Raw genomic sequence first — 21,702 nt, forward strand, 5'->3', positions numbered from 1 at the left:
AATTCTTGTATTTGTGGCTGTTTTGACATAAACTCTCATAAGCGTTGAACACATTGTGCACTTGCATCACTCAGTCACTAGAACTAACTTCCACTGTGTTTATTTTGATACAGATCTTCAACCAAATACAGTATTTTCACAATGTATGTTGATATGTACCAACAGTTGATTGGAAGTGTTCAGGCCACACACCCTCTCAGGTCTGTTCAAACTCTTTGATGCAGTACAAATCTTTCACCACCTGAGGGCGGTATTACTGTGATATACAGAGAGAGTCAGCTGCAGTAAATCACACAGACTTTGTAGTAACTTCATGTTGTGTTGAAGTAAAAATGGAGGGTCATCTAATTTATTTTAATAAGGAGGCCTGAGATGCAAAAGGTCAGAATGAGACTCATGTAGTGAATCTATAAAACTCATCTCAGGCTTCACAGCCAACAGTCAATGATAACAAACAGAATCCAAACACTTGAATGCAACTTTGATTTATTTATAGTTGTTTTCATGTGACGACACAAAAGTGAAGTCAGATTGAGAATCACATTATTTGATTCATGCAGTGAATGCACAGAAAGTTGTCCTGGAGGCAGCAGTGCTGAGATATATCAGCATTTTATAAAGATTCACAGTTCAGCCAATAACAACAGGGTTTGTGACAAATCAGTCACACAGCAGCCTGAACAACATCCTCACAGTGTGAAGAGAAGGGAGCCACTGAAGGTGCTGTAATTATTACTGTTGTCATAGATAGAACAGCTTGTTGGGAGAACCAGGTGAATTTCATCTCCTGCTGTCAGCTCCAACACCAGAGAGTTAGTGAAATACTGATGAACCCAGTCTTCGTTGTTCTTCTCCACATTATACATAATCCTTTGGTTGTTCTTGTACACATGTACAGCTATATAACCAGCCTTGAAACCAAACACAGTGAACTGGAGATAGTAGACACCTTTGACTGGTGCTGTGAAGAAACCTACAGAGTGAGAGCAGAAAATGAAAAACAGGAACAACTGATGTATGTAAAATGTCCACATGTGAGCTGCAGTATGTTACCTGTAGATGGATTGTAAGCATTGCCAATGTTGGTGAAGACCTTGCTGTATTTCAGTGTGATGTCTGTGTTGTATGGTCCAAGATGTCCTGCATTAGTCAGAGCTGTGTAGAAGGCCACCTTTGGTTTCTCTGATGACACAAAAACAACGTCTGTAAATAAGTAATGTGTGTGTGTGTGTGTGTGTGTGTGTGTGTGTGTGTGTGTGTCTATGTGTGTGGATTAGGAGATACATCCCTCACCTGCATTTTCTCTCTCCAGCTGGTCAGTCCTGGACTCACTGCTGCTCAGTCTGGTCTGCAGGTCTGGAGTTAATGTAATGACAGTGAATCACAGAACAGAGCAGACATCAAAATATAACTGCATGTACAACAATCATGTAAAGTGACTTGACTCTCGTCTTATCTGCTCACCTCATCATACTGAATTTAGAATTACAGGTAGAAGCCATTATTCATACAGTTAAACAGTTTGATTTTGTTGATGCAAATTGAGTCAAATGGATTAAATACAATTAAAATGTAATTTAAACAAATACAATGAATTACAAGTAATCACAACTCAATGAATTATTTAAACATAAATGAATTAAATTGAATCTACTCAATGAAAAAATCTACATTTATGTAATTAACTAAAATAAACTCAATTAAATCAAATTATCTCAAATCTATCATGTGTCTTCTATGATGTTGATTAAATCTAAATAACATTGAATCCAGCAATTTATTATAATTTACAAACTAACAATAAATAAAAGATAAAACTTTATAGATATGTGGGGGAAATTCTCATCCGCCAAAGCAGTCTATAAAGTAATTAAAAGTAACTCCACCTTTATCAGCTGCAACAGAAGAGTGACGCACATATAAATGTATCAGTAATGTTGATTAAATTCAATAATATATATCATATTGATGTTTAAAGCTTTTTCTTGAGCTCACAGTAAGTACATCAACACACTGACGCACTTCAGTGGAACATGATCATCACTGTCAGACTTCCACTTGCTAAAACGAACAGGTACAAAAACTCCTTTGTTCCTTCCGCTTTCTCTCTTTTAAGCGCCAGGAGGAAAAGGTAGTTTACCCATTAGGATATAATATCCTTTTAACTCGAGTAATTTTCTTTAACAGAGTTGATTTCAGTATTTTATATACATTATTTATAAGGGTTTGTGCATAATGTTCTCTACTATGTTATGTGTATATGTGTATTTGTTGTTTTTTGTTTGTTGTTTTTCATATTTTGTGTGCTCCTGTTGCTGCGAAACAAATTGCCCCACTGGGGACAAATAAAGGTATTGATTGATTGATTGATTGATTGATTGATTGAAAAGTAATCAGTCTGTACCTGAATTCTCTCTCTGCAGCAGCTCCATGTGAACATTGAGCTCCACCACCATGTCTCTCAGTGCCCTCAGCTCCGTCCAGACGTCAGAGGTGGTTTGCTTTGTGGTCTGCTCGGTCGATTCCTCAGCTGCATGTTTTGGATCTGTGTTCTGGTTGATCTCAGCCACCTCACCGAGGCCTCCAGCCTCCCCCTGAGCCCCTGATCCACACAGACCGAGCAGCAACAACAGCAAACCAACAACAACCCTCATCGTCTCCACAAAGGTACAGTGGTAGAGTGGGTCTGTCTTATATCGTCTCCAAACTTCAGCTGGCTGAACGAATGGGAAAAACAACAACAGTCCAATTAAAACAATCGATGGCGCAACATCTAAAGTCCATGGCACAAGTGTGTTTAGGGTGTGCAGATAATTACAGTACACGTACAGAATGCTGATAACGTCAACAATCCAATAAATAATTATTGTTTTACTGCACATGTTGTAGGCTGTTTCGTAGCCTCACTGCAGGCTGCTCTACATGTTGGGTTAAATGTTTGTCAGAATTTCAAACCAGAATCAGAAGCAACTGCAGGTGATGAAGAGCAAAGTGTTCATTCTCATTTGTAAGAGCCAGCATGCATCATGCATGAGGTGTAACTGCTTATATCCATCGATCATTTATCAATGTTCTGTTTTCATCTACTTTTCCGAACTGTAAATTAAACACAGTTCAGATTCATATAGTCCAGTTGTTTGGAATAAGGCAGCAACCCTCCAGATAAATCCTGATCTCCATCAGAGCTGTCTCAAAGTTTTATTTAAGAAGCTAGAATTTTGATTCTGTTTCCTCTGGAGAGTTTCCTCTGTCCTGTCAAGTTTATAACTACAGTTTTTCCTTTTGCTCTTTATATGTGCCATGATATTTTCTGCTGTGATGTTACTGTGTGCATGGAAATGTCTAAAATAATGGAAAGCAGCCTCTCTGATAATTAAAGCAGGATGTACATGTGGTGCCAACCCATCCATGTAGGTTCATGTTAATATCTGAATGATGCACCTTTTAATAAGCAGGAAAAATACTGCACTACTGACTTATAGACATATTTTTAACTTCCTGCTGTCTGACCACACCTCATAGTACATTTGCTACTTTGACAACGTGCGCGGGCTGTAAAAATGACAACTGCATCAGTCAGAGTCCAGTTTGTCCAGTTTGTGCCGGTGTCAGATCGGCCACAAGTGCTTTTGTTCATGACAATACTGACTCAACACTGTAAACACAAAAATGTGATTGGATCGATGGATCTTTTCCTCATAACTTAGCATGATGTTGATATACAAGTTGTAAACACAAAGTTCAAGACACTTAAAATTTGCAGTTCTTATTTTCAGAACCTATAAATAAAAGTTAATCTGACTTCAAGTCTTTTTGACTGAAAATGATGATTTGATGAATATACTGCTCAGAACTCAATCAGCCTATTAAGATAATTTAGCATAATTAGCATGTTATCATACTTCCCAGCATGCATTGTTTAAGAGTTCTCCTGAGATCCTCTTTTCATGGTTTGAAGAAAGCATATGTGATGACAACTTGCTGTGTGCCTGTAATCAGCATCATCTTGTGATGAATCATGGTTGTTTACTTGGACCGTAATGAAAAGATTGTTGTCCATGATGAAGGTTAGAACTGGATTCAGTACCTCGGCCCTCCTGTTGATCTGGACCTCAGTTTTTTAAGCTGATACAAATAAATGGATTTCTCAGTGAAGGTCTCAGATGATTCGATGAAATTTCTGTGCTGGTGAGAAAACGAAAGTTGGGTCATAGAACATTTAAACTGTACTGTGTCAACACTGTGTTTATTAATACACACATAGACAAACACTCACAGACACACACTGATCCTGATGCTGAGGCCTTCTAGTGTGACTGAGGGTTATCTGATTAAACTCAGTGAGTGAGTTCAACTTTTTCTTCACTCTGTCTCACTTGTATCTCATTATCTCTGATGTATTAGGCTTATAAATTAATATAGATACTGTCCTCTGTTTGAACATTGTGATTGTCTTTTACATCCCAATAACGATTTTGTTTTTGTCTCGTACATTATTTAAAGCCCAGAGAAAGTTAATATCTGTTCTCTGGAGCCCTCTGGTGGTTCCCTGAATACTTCAACTCAGTTTGGACGATACAAAGATCCTTCAGACTGCTGAACTGTGGTCAGGGGTCAAAGGTCAGGGGTCAGATATTCATACTTTCAACTCTGAGTGACTCAGATTTGATTATGTTTTTTCTTTATGTGAGATACATTTTTATTATTACATTAAACATTCAAATATGAAAATGAAGGGTCATCTAAATCATTTTGAATAAAGAACGGCTGAAATGAGACTCATGTAGTGAATCAATGAAACCTCTCTCAGGCTTTACAGCCTACAGTCAGTGAGAACAGACAGAAACACTTGAATGCAACTTTGATTTATTTGAATGTTGTTTTCATGTGATGACACAAAAGTAAAGTCAGATTGAGAATCACATTATTTGATTCATGCAGTGAATGGACAGAAAGTTGTCCTGGAGGCAGCAGTGCTGAGATATATCAGCATTTTATAAAGATTCACAGTTCAGCCAATAACAACAGGGTTTGTGACAAATCAGTCACACAGCAGCCTGAACAACATCCTCACAGTGTGAAGAGAAGGGAGCCACTGAAGGTGCTCTGGTTACCAATGGTGTCATGTATACAATCGCTTCTTGGGAGAACCAGGTAAATTTCATCTCCTGCTGTCAGCTCCAACACCAGAGAGTTAGTGAAAAACTTTTGAACCATATCATTGTTATAATCCCCATTAGCCATGATCCTTTGGTCGTTCTTGTACACATGTACAGCTATACGACGAGAACTGTAACCAAACACAGTGAACTGGAGATAGTAGACACCTTTGACTGGTGCTGTGAAGAAACCTACAGAGTGAGAGCAGAAAATGAAAAACAGGAACAACTGATGTATGTAAAATGTCCACATGTGAGCTGCAGTATGTTACCTGTAGATGGATTGTAAGCATTGCCAATGTTGGTGAAGACCTTGCTGTATTTCAGTGTGATGTCTGTGTTGTATGGTCCAAGAGTTCCTGCATCAGTCAGAGCTGTGTAGAAGGCCACCTTTGGTTTCTCTGATGACACAAAAAAGTCTGAAATGTGTTTGGTGTGTGTGTTTGTGAGTGTGTGTGTGTGTGTGTGTGTGTGTGTGTGTGTGTGTGTGAGTAGATACAACCCTCACCTGCATTTTTTGTCTCCAGCTGGTCAATCCTGGACTCACTGCTGCTCAGTCTGGTCTGCAGGTCTGGAGTTAATGTAATGACAGTGAATCACAGAGAATGTTAAGTGATGCTGATACTGATGAAGTAAACTGGTTTCAAGGAAGGAGATTGTGTTCAGAGCACTGGGGTGTCAGGTGTGACTGTGTGGCAATGAAAAACTGGTAACATGGCTCACAGGTCAGGTAGGAGGGATGAACAGAACTTTGCTGTGGACCTGAATGAGGTTTGGACCGGTCCTGGAAATACTGTTGTTGTCAACCCTCACCTGCATTTTCTCTCTCCAGCTGGTCAATCCTGGACTCACTGCTGCTCAGTCTGGTCTGCAGGTCTGGAGTTAATGTAATGACAGTGAATCACAGAACAGATCAGACATCAAAATATAACTGCATGTACAACAATCATGTAAAGTGAATTGACTCTCGTCTTATCTGCTCAACTCATCATACCAAATTTAAAATGACAGCTAGAAACCATTATTCATACAGTTGAACAGTTTAATTTTGTTAATTCAAAATGACTTAAATCGATCAAATACAATTAAAATGGAATTTAAACAAATACAATTAATTTCCAGTAATCACACATCAATTAACTAATTTAACCCAAATGATTTGAATTGAATCAACTTAATGAAAAAAATACACAATTAGATAATTGACTCAAATAAACTCAATTGAATCAAATTATCTCAAACCTATTATGTGTCTTCTATGATATTGATTGAATGTAAATAATGACATTTATATTTTATATAATTTATAATTAAATTGTACATTGTATATATCTATTAAAACTTTATAGATATGTGGGGGAAATTCTGAACTGACCAAGCAGTCTATAAAGTGATTAAAAATAACTCCACTTACATCAGCTGCAACAGAAGAGTGACGCACATGTAAATGAATGAATCAATGATGATGATCGAATAGTGTAATATATATTATATTGACATGTGACATTCTTCATTAAAATCATTGTGTTATATCATGTTTGTCAGTCACAGACCTGCATTCTCTTTTTCTAGGTCACTTGTTTTGCTCTCGGTTGTCGTCAGTCTAGTTCCCAAAGATGTCAGTTCTGTGGCTTGGCCTGAAAAACAAAGGAAGTTTTTAAATTACAAAAAAAAATTAAAAACAGATCACCGTTTTATTTGTCATTAAATTAAGTAGAATTTTCCGTATCATATCAATGTTGAAAGCTTTTTCTTGAGCTTACAGTAAGTACATCAGAACACTGACACACTTCAGTGGAACATGATCATCACTGAACAGGAAAAGTAATCAGTCTGTACCTGAATTCTCTCTCTGCAGCAGCTTCACGTGAACATTGAGCTCCACCACCATGTCTCTCAGTGCCCTCAGCTCCGTCCAGATGTCAGGGTAGGTTTGCTTTGTGATCTGCTGGGTCGATTCCTCAGCTGCATGTTTTGGACCTGTGTTCTGGTTGATCTCAGCCACCTCACCGAGGCCTCCAGCCTCCCCCTGAGCCCCTGATCCACACAGACCGAGCAGCAACAACTGCAAACCAACAACAACCCTCATCGTCTCCACAAAGGTACAGTGGTAGAGTGGGTCTGTCTTATCTCGTCTCCAAACTTTAGCTGGCTGAACGAATGGGAAAAACAACAAGTGTTTCTTGTTTGACAGTTTGATTCAAGGCCTCAGATTATTCAATATGTTCTCTGTGCTGGTGAGAAAATACAAGCTGCTACAGGCTGGAGGAACACTTTAACTGTGACACCCTCTCATGTAGTCACAACTGTGTCAACACTGTGTTTATTAATACACACTCATAGACAAACACTCACAGAAACACACTGATCCTGATGCTGCTTGTGTGGCTGACTCAACTCAGTGAGTGAGTAAAAATTTCACAAAGTCACCAGGAGAAACCTTTTTGTTGTGGTTTGCACCATATGAATTTATTCTTAATTGTGTGTGTGTGTGTGTGTGTGTGTGTGTGTGTGTGTGTTTTGAATTGTCTCTCTCTCCTGTGTGGCTGAAGGACCTCCCCCTGGAGCAACCTGGCACACCTGCAAGTACTAATCACCTTCCCAAACAGATAAAAAGGAGGAAACGGAGCAGGACGGGGGCTGGAGGAATCCAACGGACACAGCAGAGAAGAAACAAGAGCAGCAAAGGACGCGCTGACTGAACTCCACCTGGTTCCCCCCTTACCTGCAATCAGGGAGAAGTAAAGTCTGGCTGGACAGCTTTTGGACCACTGACTAAGACTCTTTTAAAGGAACGTGCCACTTCATCACCCCAATCTTTTCTTTTGGACTGTCTGTTTTTACCACATCTGCCTGTGTTAATAAACTGCCTCATTGAACTTCTGACTACTTGTTTAACCAGAGCGTAAAGAAACCTGTGACACTTTTTGGTGTTGTCGGCAGGATCTCTGGGTTACAAGTGTGCAGTCATAAGTATTGAAAACCAGGCAGTGGCAGCACCTGGACCAGTGGCTTTTAATTCAATCTGGCCATGGTTTATGGGTGTACCTTGGGCCCCAAGGTTTAATGGTAAGAGTGATGGTCTTAAATATGGGGATTGGGCCAATCAAATGAAAACCCTTCTTAGGGCTCAGAGGCTCACAGAGGAGCAAACAATTGATTTTATTCTCAGTGCTGTAGAAGACGATGCTAAAAGGGAAATCCAACTGCTTGATGAACAAAATAGGAACACAGCAGATAAAATGCTGCTGCTGACCTTCGTATGTAATGTTTCAATATAAGGCAAGGCAGCCGGGAAGTACTGAGTGATTTTAGCCTTCATATCCTGGAAGCTTTTCAGCAATGGAGGGAGGCAGAACCAGATGGGACAGCCCGCCAGGAGACTACTCTGAGGGACCAACTGATTGTCAGTCTACAAGCGGGGCTGCTAAAAAAGGAACTACAAAGGCAGGTACGCCGAACCCCTTACATGACTTGTTCTGAGCTGTTTGAGGAAGCTAAGGAGTTGGAGAAAGAATGTTGGGGTGATGACTGTGAACGCCAGTCCAAACAAGTCATGACAGTGCCCCAATCTGATGACTCCACTCAGTGGGAAGACCAGAGCAGAACTGGTAAAGCTGGTCACAGAGCTGGGAAATTTGAAGGAGGAACTGAGGAGCAGTAAGCAAGCTTCTGTTCAACAAGGAAGAGTCTTTGAACAGCCACGCCCTCGACGCCCAATGGCATGCCCTTGTTGGGATGAACAAGGGCGCCCAATTTGCTTGCGTTGTGGACAACCAGGGCACTTCTGCTGGGACTGCCCTCAGCGCCAGCAGACCCAGCTGCCTTTAAATCCTCAGGTCCAGCCACTGTAGGGTGAGTGGATGCACTTAACCCACTTGGACAGAGTGTTTCAGAAGCTCTATGAACATGGACTGAAATTGCAGCCTAAGAAATGCACCCTGTTCACCCTGGGCCATCGGGTCAGTCAGCAGGGGGTGTCTCCAAATCCAGACAGGGTTAAGGCAGTGCAAGACTGGCCACCCCCTTCAACTGGAAGACAGGTGCGCTATTTTCTTGGGTTTGCAGGTTATTATAGAAGGTTTATCCTCTCTTTTGCAAAAAAATCGCCGCCCCTCTGCATGAGCTAACACATGGTACCAAACAGCTGGGCTCCAACACCCAGCCAGTTGAATGGACACCCAGCTGTCAAGAAGCCTTTGAGCGCTTGAAGAAAATGATGGTGAGTGCTCTTATTCTTGCATATGCAGATTACAAGTTGCCATTTAGGTTGTACACTGATGTCGGCTTCGAGGGACTAGGTGCAGTACTCTCTCAGGTGCAGGTGGAGAAGGAGAGGGTTATAGCATATGCCAGCCGAGCTCTGAGCCCAAATGAGCGGAATGATAAAAATTACAGCTCATTCAAATTGGAACTACTTGCACTGAAGTTGGCTATAACAGAAAAATTCAAGGACTACCTGTGGGGGGCACAGATAACAGTTTTTATGGATAACAACCCCTTAGTCCATTTGAATACTGCAAATCTGGGGGCTGCGGAGCAAAGGTGGGTGGCACAGCTGGCTAACTATGATTTTGTTGTAAAATATCACCTAGGAAAAGAAAACAGCAATGCAGATGCCCTGACCCCAAAATGTACAACCCCATACAATGGCGGTGGGAGCAGAGGAGGATGAAGCAGATGGACCTCGGGAATGGATAGGCTGCCCGCAGGAAGATTCCACACTGAAGCAGGTTATAGCCATGGTGCAACAAGGTAAACCCCTAGGGCACATTGAGGGGCTTAACAGGAAGTTATTGACACCTTATAACAAATGTTGGGCCCAGTTAAGGGTAAAAGATGGCCTTCTCTTGTAGCTTGGGGAGGAGGGTGGATCAAATGAACTGTTTACACTGATCGTGGTGCCCCCAGGATGGAGGAGGCTGGTGTGGAAGGAGTACCATGATGTGGTTGGCCACATGGCAGAGGCTAAAACCCTGTCCTTCTTAAAGCGGTGTTTCTACTGGCCTGGACAGGGGAAGGATGTCCATCAGTGGTCAACAGAATGTGGGTACTGCCGATTACAGCGACCACTGCCGGAGGTAAGGGCCCCACTAAAATCTGTTGTCACTTCCTACCCTCTGGAGATAGTAGGCATAGGCTATTTGTCCCTGGGCCGACAAGGAGATGTTTTTTCGGATATACTCGTTGTTACAGATGTCTTCTCCAGGTTTGCATGGGCAATTCCAACCAACAACCAGAAAGCCACAACAACAGCTAAGATGCTCTGGCAACATGTCATCCAACCTTTTGGCTGTCCAGAAAGGATACACTCAGACCGTGGAGCTGCATTCGAGTCTTCATTAATGTCCGAACTGTGCCAAATGTATGGAGCCCGTAAGAGCCGAACAACCCCTTATCATCCCCAAGGAAATGGCTCTGTTTAGAGGTTAAACAAGACTTTGCTAACAATGTGGAGTTCCTGAGAGGGGGAGGACCAAGCACTGTGGCCCCAGAAATTACCAGAGTTGGTACATGCAAATAACAACTTTGTGAATGAATCCACTGGACTTTCACCTTTCTTTGTCATGTTCGGCAGGCATGCCCGTCTCCCAGTGGATGTAGTGATGGGAGCCAGCTCAGTCAGAGGAACCACATCAGGAGGATGGGTACAGGCTCACCACAAAGCTCTCCTCCTGGCATATGAGACTGTTGTAGAACATGCACAAAAGAGACAGACTCAGGATCAACAGCGCTACAACCTGAGACAGAGGGCCTTACCACTCCTACCTGCTGAGCAAGTCTTGATTAGAAATTTCCGCTGGAGGGCTCAAGGAAAGTTGACCCCTCGATGGATTCGGGAGCTATTGGTTGTTTTGGCAGCACTCTCCCCTGACAGCCCTGTATATAGAGTTTGGCCAGAGGGTCATGAGGAACCTGAGACCTTGCTTGTACCCCCAAGTAGAAACCCCCCCCCCGGAAGCAGAACAGCCACAGGACACAACAATGGTGAGGGGGTTCCTTCTAATGCTTCCTCTTAGGCCCCAGTGAATACCAGTTCGAGGACCTGCAGAGGGCCAACCAGTGGGACCGCCACAGCCGACAGATCCACAACAGCCAGAGGATATGCAGGAAGCTGCAGTACAGCCAGAACCACAAGGTGAACAGGCAAGAAACAGTTTGCCTCGCAGGTCAACACTTACAAATCTGGGGGTTAAGCCTAACAGGTACTGTGAGTAGAAGCCAGTTGTCGGAACGACAGTTCATGAAGTGAGTTACAGAAACCGCAAGCAAACACAAATGAAAGACCAAAACAAAGATGGAACACTGATGGAGTGTCACAAGGAGACGCTGCTCCTGCACACATCCGCTCGTCAAACTTTTGTTCGAAGTTGCAATTAATACGTTTAGGAGCATGATTACCATGTTGTTCTTCACATTATATGTCATTGATCAAGAATGATCCTTAATCAGGGCTGGGCAATGTATCGATAACATATCCTGAGACTAGACGCTTTATTGTCTCACATTTTGGATTGTTAGATAGACGTGAAGTGTCTAAAAGCTGCATCACAGTGAAGTGATATCATTTTCTGAACTCAGCAGTTTGATCTACACGTTTTAATACTCGTCTTTACCCACTTAGACATTAAATCAACATTATTGATGATTATTTAACAAAAATCTCAATGTGATACTGTTTTCTGATAACAACAGTCACCCCTCCAACACTGTCACAATAATGTTGAGGTATTTGGTCAAAAATATTGTCATACTTGATTTTGTCTTTTGCAGGAGATTTAAAAAATGGCCACTTTTGTATCATGTGTTAGAAAATACGATATTCGTCTAATATTAATCACATTTAATCAGAGCTTATTCATTTAATAATCAGAAAGTTGGGAATTAGTTTTAAGATGTTATTTTTTAAAAGCTAAGTTTGAGAAACACTTTGCTAGTTTGAAAGAAAATGACCAAAAGCTTCTGTATTTACAATTTCTTACAGATATTATTGTTTTTAACAATTTCCCACAGCCTCAAAAAAACAGATTGCAATAATCTAATGCAAGAACTTTTTCTAAAGACGGTATTGAATTTAAAAATAATCCCTGACCAAAAATGTTGTTCACGGCATTATTGTGTAACTTCTGTGTTTATGTTGATGCAGATCTTCAACCAAATACAGTTTTTTCACAATGTATGTTGATATGTACCAACAGTTGATTGGAAGTGTTCAGGCCACACACCCTCTCAGGTCTGTTCAAACTCTTTGATGCAGTACAAATCTTTCACCACCAGAGGGCGGTATTACTCTGATATACAGAGAGAGTCAGCTGCAGTAAATCACACAGACTTTGTAGTAACTTCATGTTGTGTTGAAGTAAAAATGGAGGGTCATCTAATTTATTTTAATAAGGAGGCCTGAGATGCAAAAGGTCAGAATGAGACTCATGTAGTGAATCTATAAAACTCATCTCAGGCTTTACAGCAAACAGTCAATGATAACAAACAGAATCCAAACACTTGAATGCAACTTTGATTTATTTAAAATTGTTTTCATGTGACGACACAAAAGTGAAGTCAGATTGAGAATCACATTATTTGATTCATGCAGTGAATGTACAGAAAGTTGTCCTGGAGGCAGCAGTGCTGAGATATATCAGCATTTTATAAAGATTCACAGTTCAGCCAATAACAACAGGGTTTGTGACAAATCAGTCACACAGCAGCCTGAACAACATCCTCACAGTGTGAAGAGAAGGGAGCCACTGAAGGTGCTGTAATTATCACAGTTGTCATAGATAGAATGGCCTAATGGGAGAACCAGGTGAATTTCATCTCCTGCTGTCAGCTCCAACACCAGAGACTTAGTGAAATACTTTTGAACCATATTTTTGTTATGCTCCCAATTAGCCATAATCCTTTGGTTGTTCTTGTACACATATACACCTGTATCATCAGCATAGAGATCCATCACAGTGAACTGGAGATTGTAGACACCTTTGACTGGTGCTGTGAAGAAACCTACAGAGTGAGAGCAGAAAATGAAAAACAGGAACAACTGATGTATGTAAAATGTCCACATGTGAGCTGCAGTATGTTACCTGTAGATGGATTGTAAGCATTGCCAATGTTGGTGAAGACCTTGCTGTATTTCAGTGTGATGTCTGTGTTGTATGGTCCAAGATGTCCTGCATCACTCAGACCTGTGTAGAAGGCCACCTTTGGTTTCTCTGATGACATGAAGAAGAACATTTAATGTGATAATTCAACTTACTCAGACTACATAGGCAATGTGTGGTGTGGTGTGTATGTGTGTGTGTGTGTGTGTGTGTTAGTAGCTACAACCCTCACCTGCATTTTCTCTCTCCAGCTGGTCAATCCTGGACTCACTGCTGCTCAGTCTGGTCTGCAGGTCTGGAGTTAATGTAATGACAGTGAATCACAGAACAGACCAACACATTGTTTACAGTAACTTTAACTCTCATTACTTCTGTTGAACCAGCGCTTACAAAGATATGCAATGCAAAACTATAAATGTCCATCACAAGGTTAAATCACAGTCTGACTCTTACTGTCCAAACAAAAGCAGACAAGTGTGCCACATTGGTATATTTATTTGCCTTTCTTACTCTACAGATGAACGTGTCTCTGAACATGAAAGGGAAAGCATGGGGGAGGAGGGGACAGGAACCAGTAAAGATCCAGTTACAGGTGCACTATTGGATCATGTTGTGGGGCTGTGAAGTAAAGTACCAGTGTTGAGTGATTTGTAATATGTCTAAAAACAGGCGATTAAGATCAATTATGTGTCATGTGAATATTACATTAATTCAACAATGAATTATTTCTTTCTATCCACACAGAGACGTGGAGGGAAACACTGGAAAATTAGTGTAAAAGTTTTAAATATGAGCCCGACACGTTGTAGTGTCCTGATTATAGTTTCCATCCCCCAGATAAATTGTAATCAGTCTGATCATCTCTTGATGTTTCCAATAGCGCCATCATCAGGTCGACACTTTGGCTAATGACTAATTAACCAAAATTGCATTGAATGAAACACATATAATTCTTAACAAAGTTTGCAATAATATCACAGACAATAACAAACCATGAAAGTTATAAAACCTTCATGTTTGTCAGTCACAGACCTGCATTCTCTTTTTCTAGGTCACTTGTTTTGCTCTCGGTTGTCGTCAGTCTAGTTCCCAAAGATGTCAGTTCTGTGGCTTGGACTGAAAAACACGAGTTTGATGTATTTTTGTGAATGGTTGAATACATTTCTAACCAAGTTTAAAATACACAAACTATGTTTCAGTATTGATTAAATGAAGCGTTATTATCTCATCCATACCACCTGGATTGTTACAGCTTTATTCTGGATTAATAATAAATTCATTGTTTCACTTCATCACCTGCATTTTCTCTCTCCAGCTGGTCAATCCTGAACCTGCTGATGAGAAGTTCACTATCACTGCTGCTCAGTCTGGTCTGCAGGTCTGGAGTTAATGTAATGACAGTGAATCACAGAACAGAGCAGACATCAAAATATAACTGCATGTTCAACAATCATGTAAAGTGACTTGACTCTCGCCTAATCTGCTCACCTCATCATACTGAATTTAAAATAACAGGTAGAAGCCATTATTCATACAGTTAAACAGTGAGATTTTTTTAAATTCAAATGGACTCAAATGGAGTAAATACAATTAAAATGAAATTTAAACCAATACAATTAATTACAAGCATTCACAAATCAATGAATTAATTAAACACAAATTAATTAAATTGAATCAACTAAATGAAAAAAATCTACATTTACTTAATTGACTCAAATAAACTCAATTAAATCAAACTTCAAATCTACTATGTGTCTTTTATGATATTGGTAAAATGTACATAAGATTTAATCATTTAAATTTATAATAATTAACATCAGGTAAAAGATAAAACTTCATGCCTTCACAGCTTTGGACTACAGCAATATATTGATTTTCCGACACACTCCAAAGGACACATTCTTGACCTAATCTGCTGCTCTGGTGTTACTCCTCTAAACTGTTTTGCCTCAGATTTGCCCTTCTCAGACCTCAAGCTAATATCCTTTAGTGTCATGCTAAGATTATCCAGGACTAACATGCCTCGCTCTAGCACATTTCGAAACATCAATGATATTGACTTGTCGGCCCTCTCTAATGCAATAATGATGACTTAACCAGCGGAGACAACTTATCTACCACTGATGAAATGGTATCCGACTACAATCTTGGACTTCATCGACTGCTAAATACTCTTGCACCTCTGACAACAAGGTCCATTTCCTTTGCCCACTCTGCTCCTTGGTTTACACCAGCACTACACCCGCACAAAACTAAAGGCCGTCGCCTGGAACGCCTTTATGTCGAAACCGGCCTAGCAGTGCACAAAGAAATGTATCATAATCACATACTCCAATACAAGGATGCTATTTTTTTAGCCAAAACCACATACTACTCAACCTTTAAAGGACAGCGGACGGGAACACTAGAGCCGTATTCTCAACCATCAACAACATCCTGAAACCACCTGATGCTCTCCCACCTCACATACTCACAGTTACACAGTGCGATGACTTCATAACCTTCAATGCCAAGATTGAAAACATCCACCAGACACTGACTGCTTCAAATGACTCTACATCCTCTTTGCAGTCTGTCCACATTTTCCATCAGCTCTCCACTCACCAGCTTCGAACTACCAACTGGCTCTGAAATGACCGGACTCATCCTTAAATCCAAATCATCCACCTGCCTGTTAGACTCCCTACCTACCTACCTGGTAAAAAGCTGCCTGTCGGCCTTGTCCTCTCTCATAACTGACATCATTCATTCCTCACTGACTTCTGGTGTTGTTCCATCATCACTTAAGACTGCTGCAATTACTCCAACCATCAAGAAACCCGGTGCAGACCCAAATGACTTGTACAAGTTTCGCCCCATCTCAAACTTGCCATTTATCTCAAAACTACTCAAAAGAACTGTTGCAGCTCAGTGAAACACCCGTCTGTGTCACTTCAACCTCTCTGAACAATTTCAGTCCGGCTTTCGTCCCCTTCATAGCACTGAGACAGCCCTCGTGAAAACCACAAATGACCTCTTGATGGCATCTGACTCTAGTTTACTCTCCATCCTGGTTCTCCTCGACCACATCGCAGCCTTCGACTCCGTCTCTCATGACATCCTCCTGGACAAGCTGGCCTCCATTGGAATCACTGACATCCCTCTGGCTTGGATGAAATCCTATCTCACTGGTCTCACACAATTTGTTCAACTCAGGAACCTAAGATCTGGCTCCTCTCCAGTCTCCAGCGGTGTTCCCCAGGGCTCTGTCCTTGGCCCCCTCCTGTTCACTATTTACCTTTTGCCCCTTGGAAACATTCTCAGGATATTTCATATTCAGTTCCACTGCTCTGCTGATGATACCCAGCTCTATATCTCCACCAAGCCTACTTCCACTCTACCACCCACAGCTCTATCCAACTGCCTAATGGAAGTTAATACATGGTTCTCACTCAACTTCCTTCAACTGAGCAGCGACTAAACCGAAGTCCTCCTCGTTGGCACCAGATCCACCCTGGCAAAACACAACCCCTTCTCCATGTCCATCAACAATTCCACAGTCCCACCATCACCTCAGGTAAAGAGCCTGGGTGTCATCCTGGACGGCACCTTACACATCGAAGCCCACATCAATAATGTTACCTGGTCTGCATACTTCCATCTATGCAACATCAACCGTCTCCGTCCCTCACTCACACCAGCCTGCAGTGCTATTCTCGTAAACACTCTGGTTACATCCCGACTACTGTAATTCTCTCCTCCATGGTCTTCCTTGTAAATCACTTCATAAACTCCAACTGGTCCAGAACGCAGCTGCTTGTATCATCAGCAGAACTCCCTCTGCTGAACACATCACTCCAGCCTGCAGCAACTCCATTGGCTCCCTATCAAATCCTGCATTGATTCTGCTCCTCAATTTGAATGTCCTTCACAACCTGACACCATCTTATCTCTCTGAACTGATCCATATCCACACACCCTCCTGCACTCTCCGATCCTCTTCTACCATCAAGCTCGTTGCCTCGTCTGCCAAACTAACCACCTTGGGGTCAAGAGCTTTCAGCTGATCTGCCCCCAGCCTCTGGAACTCTCTCCCACCTGACATAAACACTTCTGACACTGTCTCCACCTTTAAATCCTGCCTGAAAACACACTTATACTGAGTGGCTTCCTCTGTATCAGACTAATCATACAATCACACCCTGCCTATTCTCTGTTATTGTACTACGTAATTGCATCTTCATATCTATTTATTTATTTATTTATTTATTTATTTATTTATTTATCTTTTCCTAATTGCGCTAAAATGTTTCCTGATTTTTGATGTATTGTTATTGGAAGGCACCTTTAATTAAAATGCATCATTATTATTATCATTATTAGGGCCCGAGCAGGGAACCTGCGAGGTCCCTATTGTAATCGTAATTAGGGCCCGAGCAGGTCATCGACCTGTGAGGTCCCTATTGTTATTGGAAGGACAGAAATTATTATTCTTCTGGGCTTTGACTGCAGTTTTGGACGCCTGAACATATTCAAAAACTCACCACATTTGGAATATACATCACATCTGGCGAAAAATTTGATAATTTAATGTCGTTGGGCGAGGTCGTGACCTGCGGGCTCTGTAGCGCCCCCTAATGTTCATCCCCGCCTCCCACAAGTGCGTAGAAGAACGAAATTCTATACGTAGATTCCTCATGAGCAGACGCACAAAAAAGTCTGGTGGGACCATACTGTCACTCCAACAGGAAGTCTGCTATTTAGATGTGTGGCGGCGTTTTAGTCCAATTTATGCCTACTTTGAAAACTATCTTGTCCTAGAGCTTAAACACCACAGTCTTCACATTAACTCAGTAATTTTATTCATGCCCTGGAGAACAAAAGTTATTAAAATCTTTCAGCTGCGACATACTTTAGTGGGCGGGGCAGTGGAAACAATTTTTTTCCCTCGCGGTCAAGCATCGAGGCTTTATAACTTCAACATACAATTTCCTATCCACACCAAACTGCTCGTAAGTGTAGAGGGTGTCTCCCCGAACACATCTCAGCATCAATACTTAGTCTGCCATTTTGCTTTTGGCCGTCATGTTGAAATATTGACAATCTTCGTACTTAAATTATCTCCTCCTACAGACGTAACGCCACCGACTTCAAAGTCACTCAGTAGCATCCTCTGACCTTGAAGATGAAAAGTTATTAAAATCTTTATCCTACGTCATACCTGCTGGCCACAGTGGAGCGGGATATTCGAATCCTTCGCCGTAAAGCATCGTGTCCTCATAACTTCTTCATACAATTTCCTATCTCGGCCAAATCTCTCAGGAATGCAGAGGGAGTCGCCCTGATGAGATCTGTGTGGTCATGGGGCGTGGCGGTGACGCGTGGGCTCTGTAGCGCCCCCTATTGTGATGCCCCGCCTCCTACTTGTACATAGAAGGACGCAAATTGGTACGCACCTTCATCATGACCAGACGCACAAAAAACCCATTTGGATGCTTACTCTCACTACAACAGGAAGTCAGTTATTTAGATGTGTGGCGGAATTTTTGACAAATTCATGCCGACTTAGAAAATGATCTTGTCCTAGAGCTTAAACACCACAGTCTTCATATTAACTCAGTAATTTTCTTCATGCCTTGGAGAACAAAAGTTATTAAAATCTTTCAGCTGCGACATGCTTTAGTGGGCGGGGCGGTGGAAACCATTTTTTCCCCTTGCGGTCAAACATCAAGGCTTTATAACTTTAACATACAATTACCTATCCACACCAAACTTCTATTTAGTGTAGAGGCTGTCTCCCCAAATAAATCTCAGCATCAATACTAAGTCGGCCATTTTGATTTGGGACGCCATTTTGAAATATTGCCAATCTTCGTACTTAAATTATCTCCTCCTACAGATGTAACACCACCGACTTCAAAGTCACTCAGTAGCATCCTCTGACCTTGAAGATGAAAAGTTATTAAAATCTTTATCCTACGTCATTCCTGCTGGCAGTTGCGGAGCCCGCCATAACAATCCTTCGCCATGAAGCATCAAGTCCTGATATCTCCTTCATACTATTTCCTGGCTCGGCCAAATCTAGAGGGAATCTAGAGGGAGTCGCCCTGAATAGATCTGTGCATCAATACTGTGTCATATCCATAGCGCCACCCACTGGAAACCCACTGGAAACATGAAGTAAGTTTTATCGCAGTCAATTTTGGCGCCCTACATGCATGTACATGAATGAAATTTGGCATGCATGTGTGTTATGACAAGACGCACAAATGACTCATTTACACCCACACTCTCAGTCCAACAGGAAGTGGTCTATTTAGCTTAGAAGCACATGAATGTATGGTGTATGTGATACAAGTCGCCACTAGATGGCACTGTTGTCTTTCAAGGCACATGTATCCTATCTAGATAACCTCTGAATGATTCCATTCAATTCCAGTAAGTCAGCCGCATATTCATCAGATTTTATTGAAACTTCAAAAGGTGGCAGCATGCACTTCTTGGAATAAAAACTGGTAAACAAAGCAGAACTTAGATCAAAAGCTTGACACCGATAGACAGCCATAAATACATTTTTGAAAGAGGGCAAGTGAAGCATTATTCTGCACATATTTATGTGCAGTGATGACAAACATAGTCAGATGTACATGGCATTTGCAGGTAGTTTTGTCTGAATTGCACGTTACAACAGGGCATATTTGAATGGTAATGGGTTGAGCACACAATTTTCAAATAAGCCAATTTGCTAAGAATGCCATTTGCGTGTTGTGTCTGCCCTGTCAATGTGGCACACAACAAGATGTGTGTAGTTGTGATTCTGCCCAACTCTTCCACGATGTTTCATATCGAAGTGAATTCCACTTCGATATGAAACAACTGAGTGAGTTCTTTGGTTAAACACCGCTACTGCAGGACGCTCGTCAAACCTGGTCACTTGACCGCTGTCCCTTTCCAAAAGGAAGAATCACATCTGGCTGCACTCCACTACCTATCTAAATCTGTGGCATTCCACTTCCATCCTCCCCTATGATGCGCTGCCTTCCTGCCTTCACGGTGACAACAGAAGGCAGTGTCTTATCTGCGCCGGTGCTCGAGTGGTTGGAGTGCATGCCACATACGCAGTGGACCCAGGTTTGAATTTAGGGCGGAGGAAGTTTACTGCAAGCCACAACCCCCCCTTCTCTGTCCCACTTCCAATCTAGAGAAGGCCGTAACACTTCACACAACGTAACGGTGCAGAATCGATTGTCAAAACGTACCCGATTGTTAAATGTTTTAGAAATCATTCACCTGCAGCCCATTAGGATTCTGTGGATTGCACAAAGTTGTTCTGACTTCACCTGAAAGCGCTTGATACTGGCAGGGGCAACCCACCGCGTTACAAACACATGTTGGGAGAAGAGGCTGATATTCACCCCCGGCGTGCACCGTCCAAAACGCAGGTGGTTGCCGCCTCCGTGAACAACGATCGAGGAACGGGGCTTAAGCCGCGGCGCGTTTGGACGGCGGCACGCCCCGACGCGCGCGCGGACTGCGAGGGCCCGTTCATCACTGCTTGCAGTTTTAATGATTATTATTCTTCTTCTTTTTTTTTCCTTTGTCCAAAATGATCGCATTTTTCACTGCCTGAACATACCCCAAAACTCACCAAACTTGGAATATAAGTCACACCTGGCGAAAAATTTTATAATCTATTGTCGTCCTGAATTTCCACCACTAGGTGGCGCTGTTATTAAGGAAAGCGCGTTTTGGCTAATAACTCCCATAAACTTTGTCGCACATTCAAAAACCTTACATCCACGCGTTCAGTGGATTGTGCTGAATCTCGTGGTATAGGCCACGCCCATTTCCGCCTACCGTTTTTTTTCGCTACGTCGCAAAATGTCGAAAACCTACTTTTTCGAACTCCTCCCAGGCGATTTCACCGAGCTGCACGAAACTTGGCACACAGCATCTGTGGACCCTCCTGACAAAAAGTTATTAGAGGATTCTAATTAAAATAAATAATTTTGAAGTTATTAAATAACAAATTCCTGCAGATTTGGCTCAAAACAGGAAGTGTTGCATATCTCCACATTGGTGTGGTCTAATGACATGAAACTCAGGATACTACTTCCCCATAAGCCCCTGAGGCCCTGTGCAAAATTTTAGGCGATGACCACAAGGTGGCGCTCTTTAAATTGATGTATTTTATATCTCCACAACGGTGCATCGGAATAAGACGAAACTTGGTACATTTATTGTCAGTGCCCTCCTGAGGACATCTGACAAAGGGTTTACCGATCCACCACTAGTTGGCGCTCTGGCGTCACTTTAATTGCATAATTGGCCCTGTGCCCACCCCATAACACTTATGGAAATGAAATTCATAGAGGTGCTATAGAATGGCCCCTGTGACTCACTCACCGAAAATGACCACCAGGTGGCGCTATTTTCAATTTAAAAGCGTTTTTGGCTCATAA

General features: G+C 41.8%; 1 protein-coding gene across 2 annotated transcripts; it reads right to left on the reverse strand.

Moving 5' to 3' along the window:
• Nucleotides 1-596: 596 nt before the first annotated feature.
• LOC115594013 (complement C1q-like protein 2) lies at nucleotides 597-7,287 on the reverse strand. 2 transcript variants are annotated; one of them, XM_030437776.1, is made up of 4 exons: nucleotides 6,999-7,287; nucleotides 5,973-6,035; nucleotides 1,054-1,182; nucleotides 597-973 (listed from the first exon to the last, which is right to left on the reverse strand). In XM_030437776.1, exons 1-4 carry the CDS (start codon nucleotides 7,246-7,248, stop codon nucleotides 690-692), a joined length of 726 nt encoding a protein of 241 aa, XP_030293636.1. In that variant the 5' UTR covers nucleotides 7,249-7,287; the 3' UTR covers nucleotides 597-689. The 2 variants fall into 2 exon arrangements, with proteins under 2 accessions (XP_030293636.1, XP_030293635.1); XM_030437775.1 differs by lacking the exons at nucleotides 5,973-6,035; nucleotides 6,999-7,287 and adding exons at nucleotides 1,294-1,356; nucleotides 2,405-2,731.
• Nucleotides 7,288-21,702: the final 14,415 nt, after the last annotated feature.

Source organism: Sparus aurata, chromosome 13, assembly GCF_900880675.1.
Source record: "Sparus aurata chromosome 13, fSpaAur1.1, whole genome shotgun sequence".
Classification (NCBI taxonomy): Eukaryota; Metazoa; Chordata; class Actinopteri; order Spariformes; family Sparidae; genus Sparus; species Sparus aurata.

Bases quoted from the DNA above. Each gene is read 5' to 3' on its own strand.
- LOC115594013 (XM_030437776.1), bottom strand. From the start codon at position 7,248: ATGAGGGTTGTTGTTGGTTTGCAGTTGTTGCTGCTCGGTCTGTGTGGA. The intron at 6,036-6,998 runs GTACAGACTGAT...CATTAACTCCAG, and splicing joins GCTGCAGAGAGAGAATTCAG to ACCTGCAGACCAGACTGAGC. The intron at 974-1,053 runs GTAACATACTGC...CTCACTCTGTAG, and splicing joins TGCTTACAATCCATCTACAG to GTTTCTTCACAGCACCAGTC.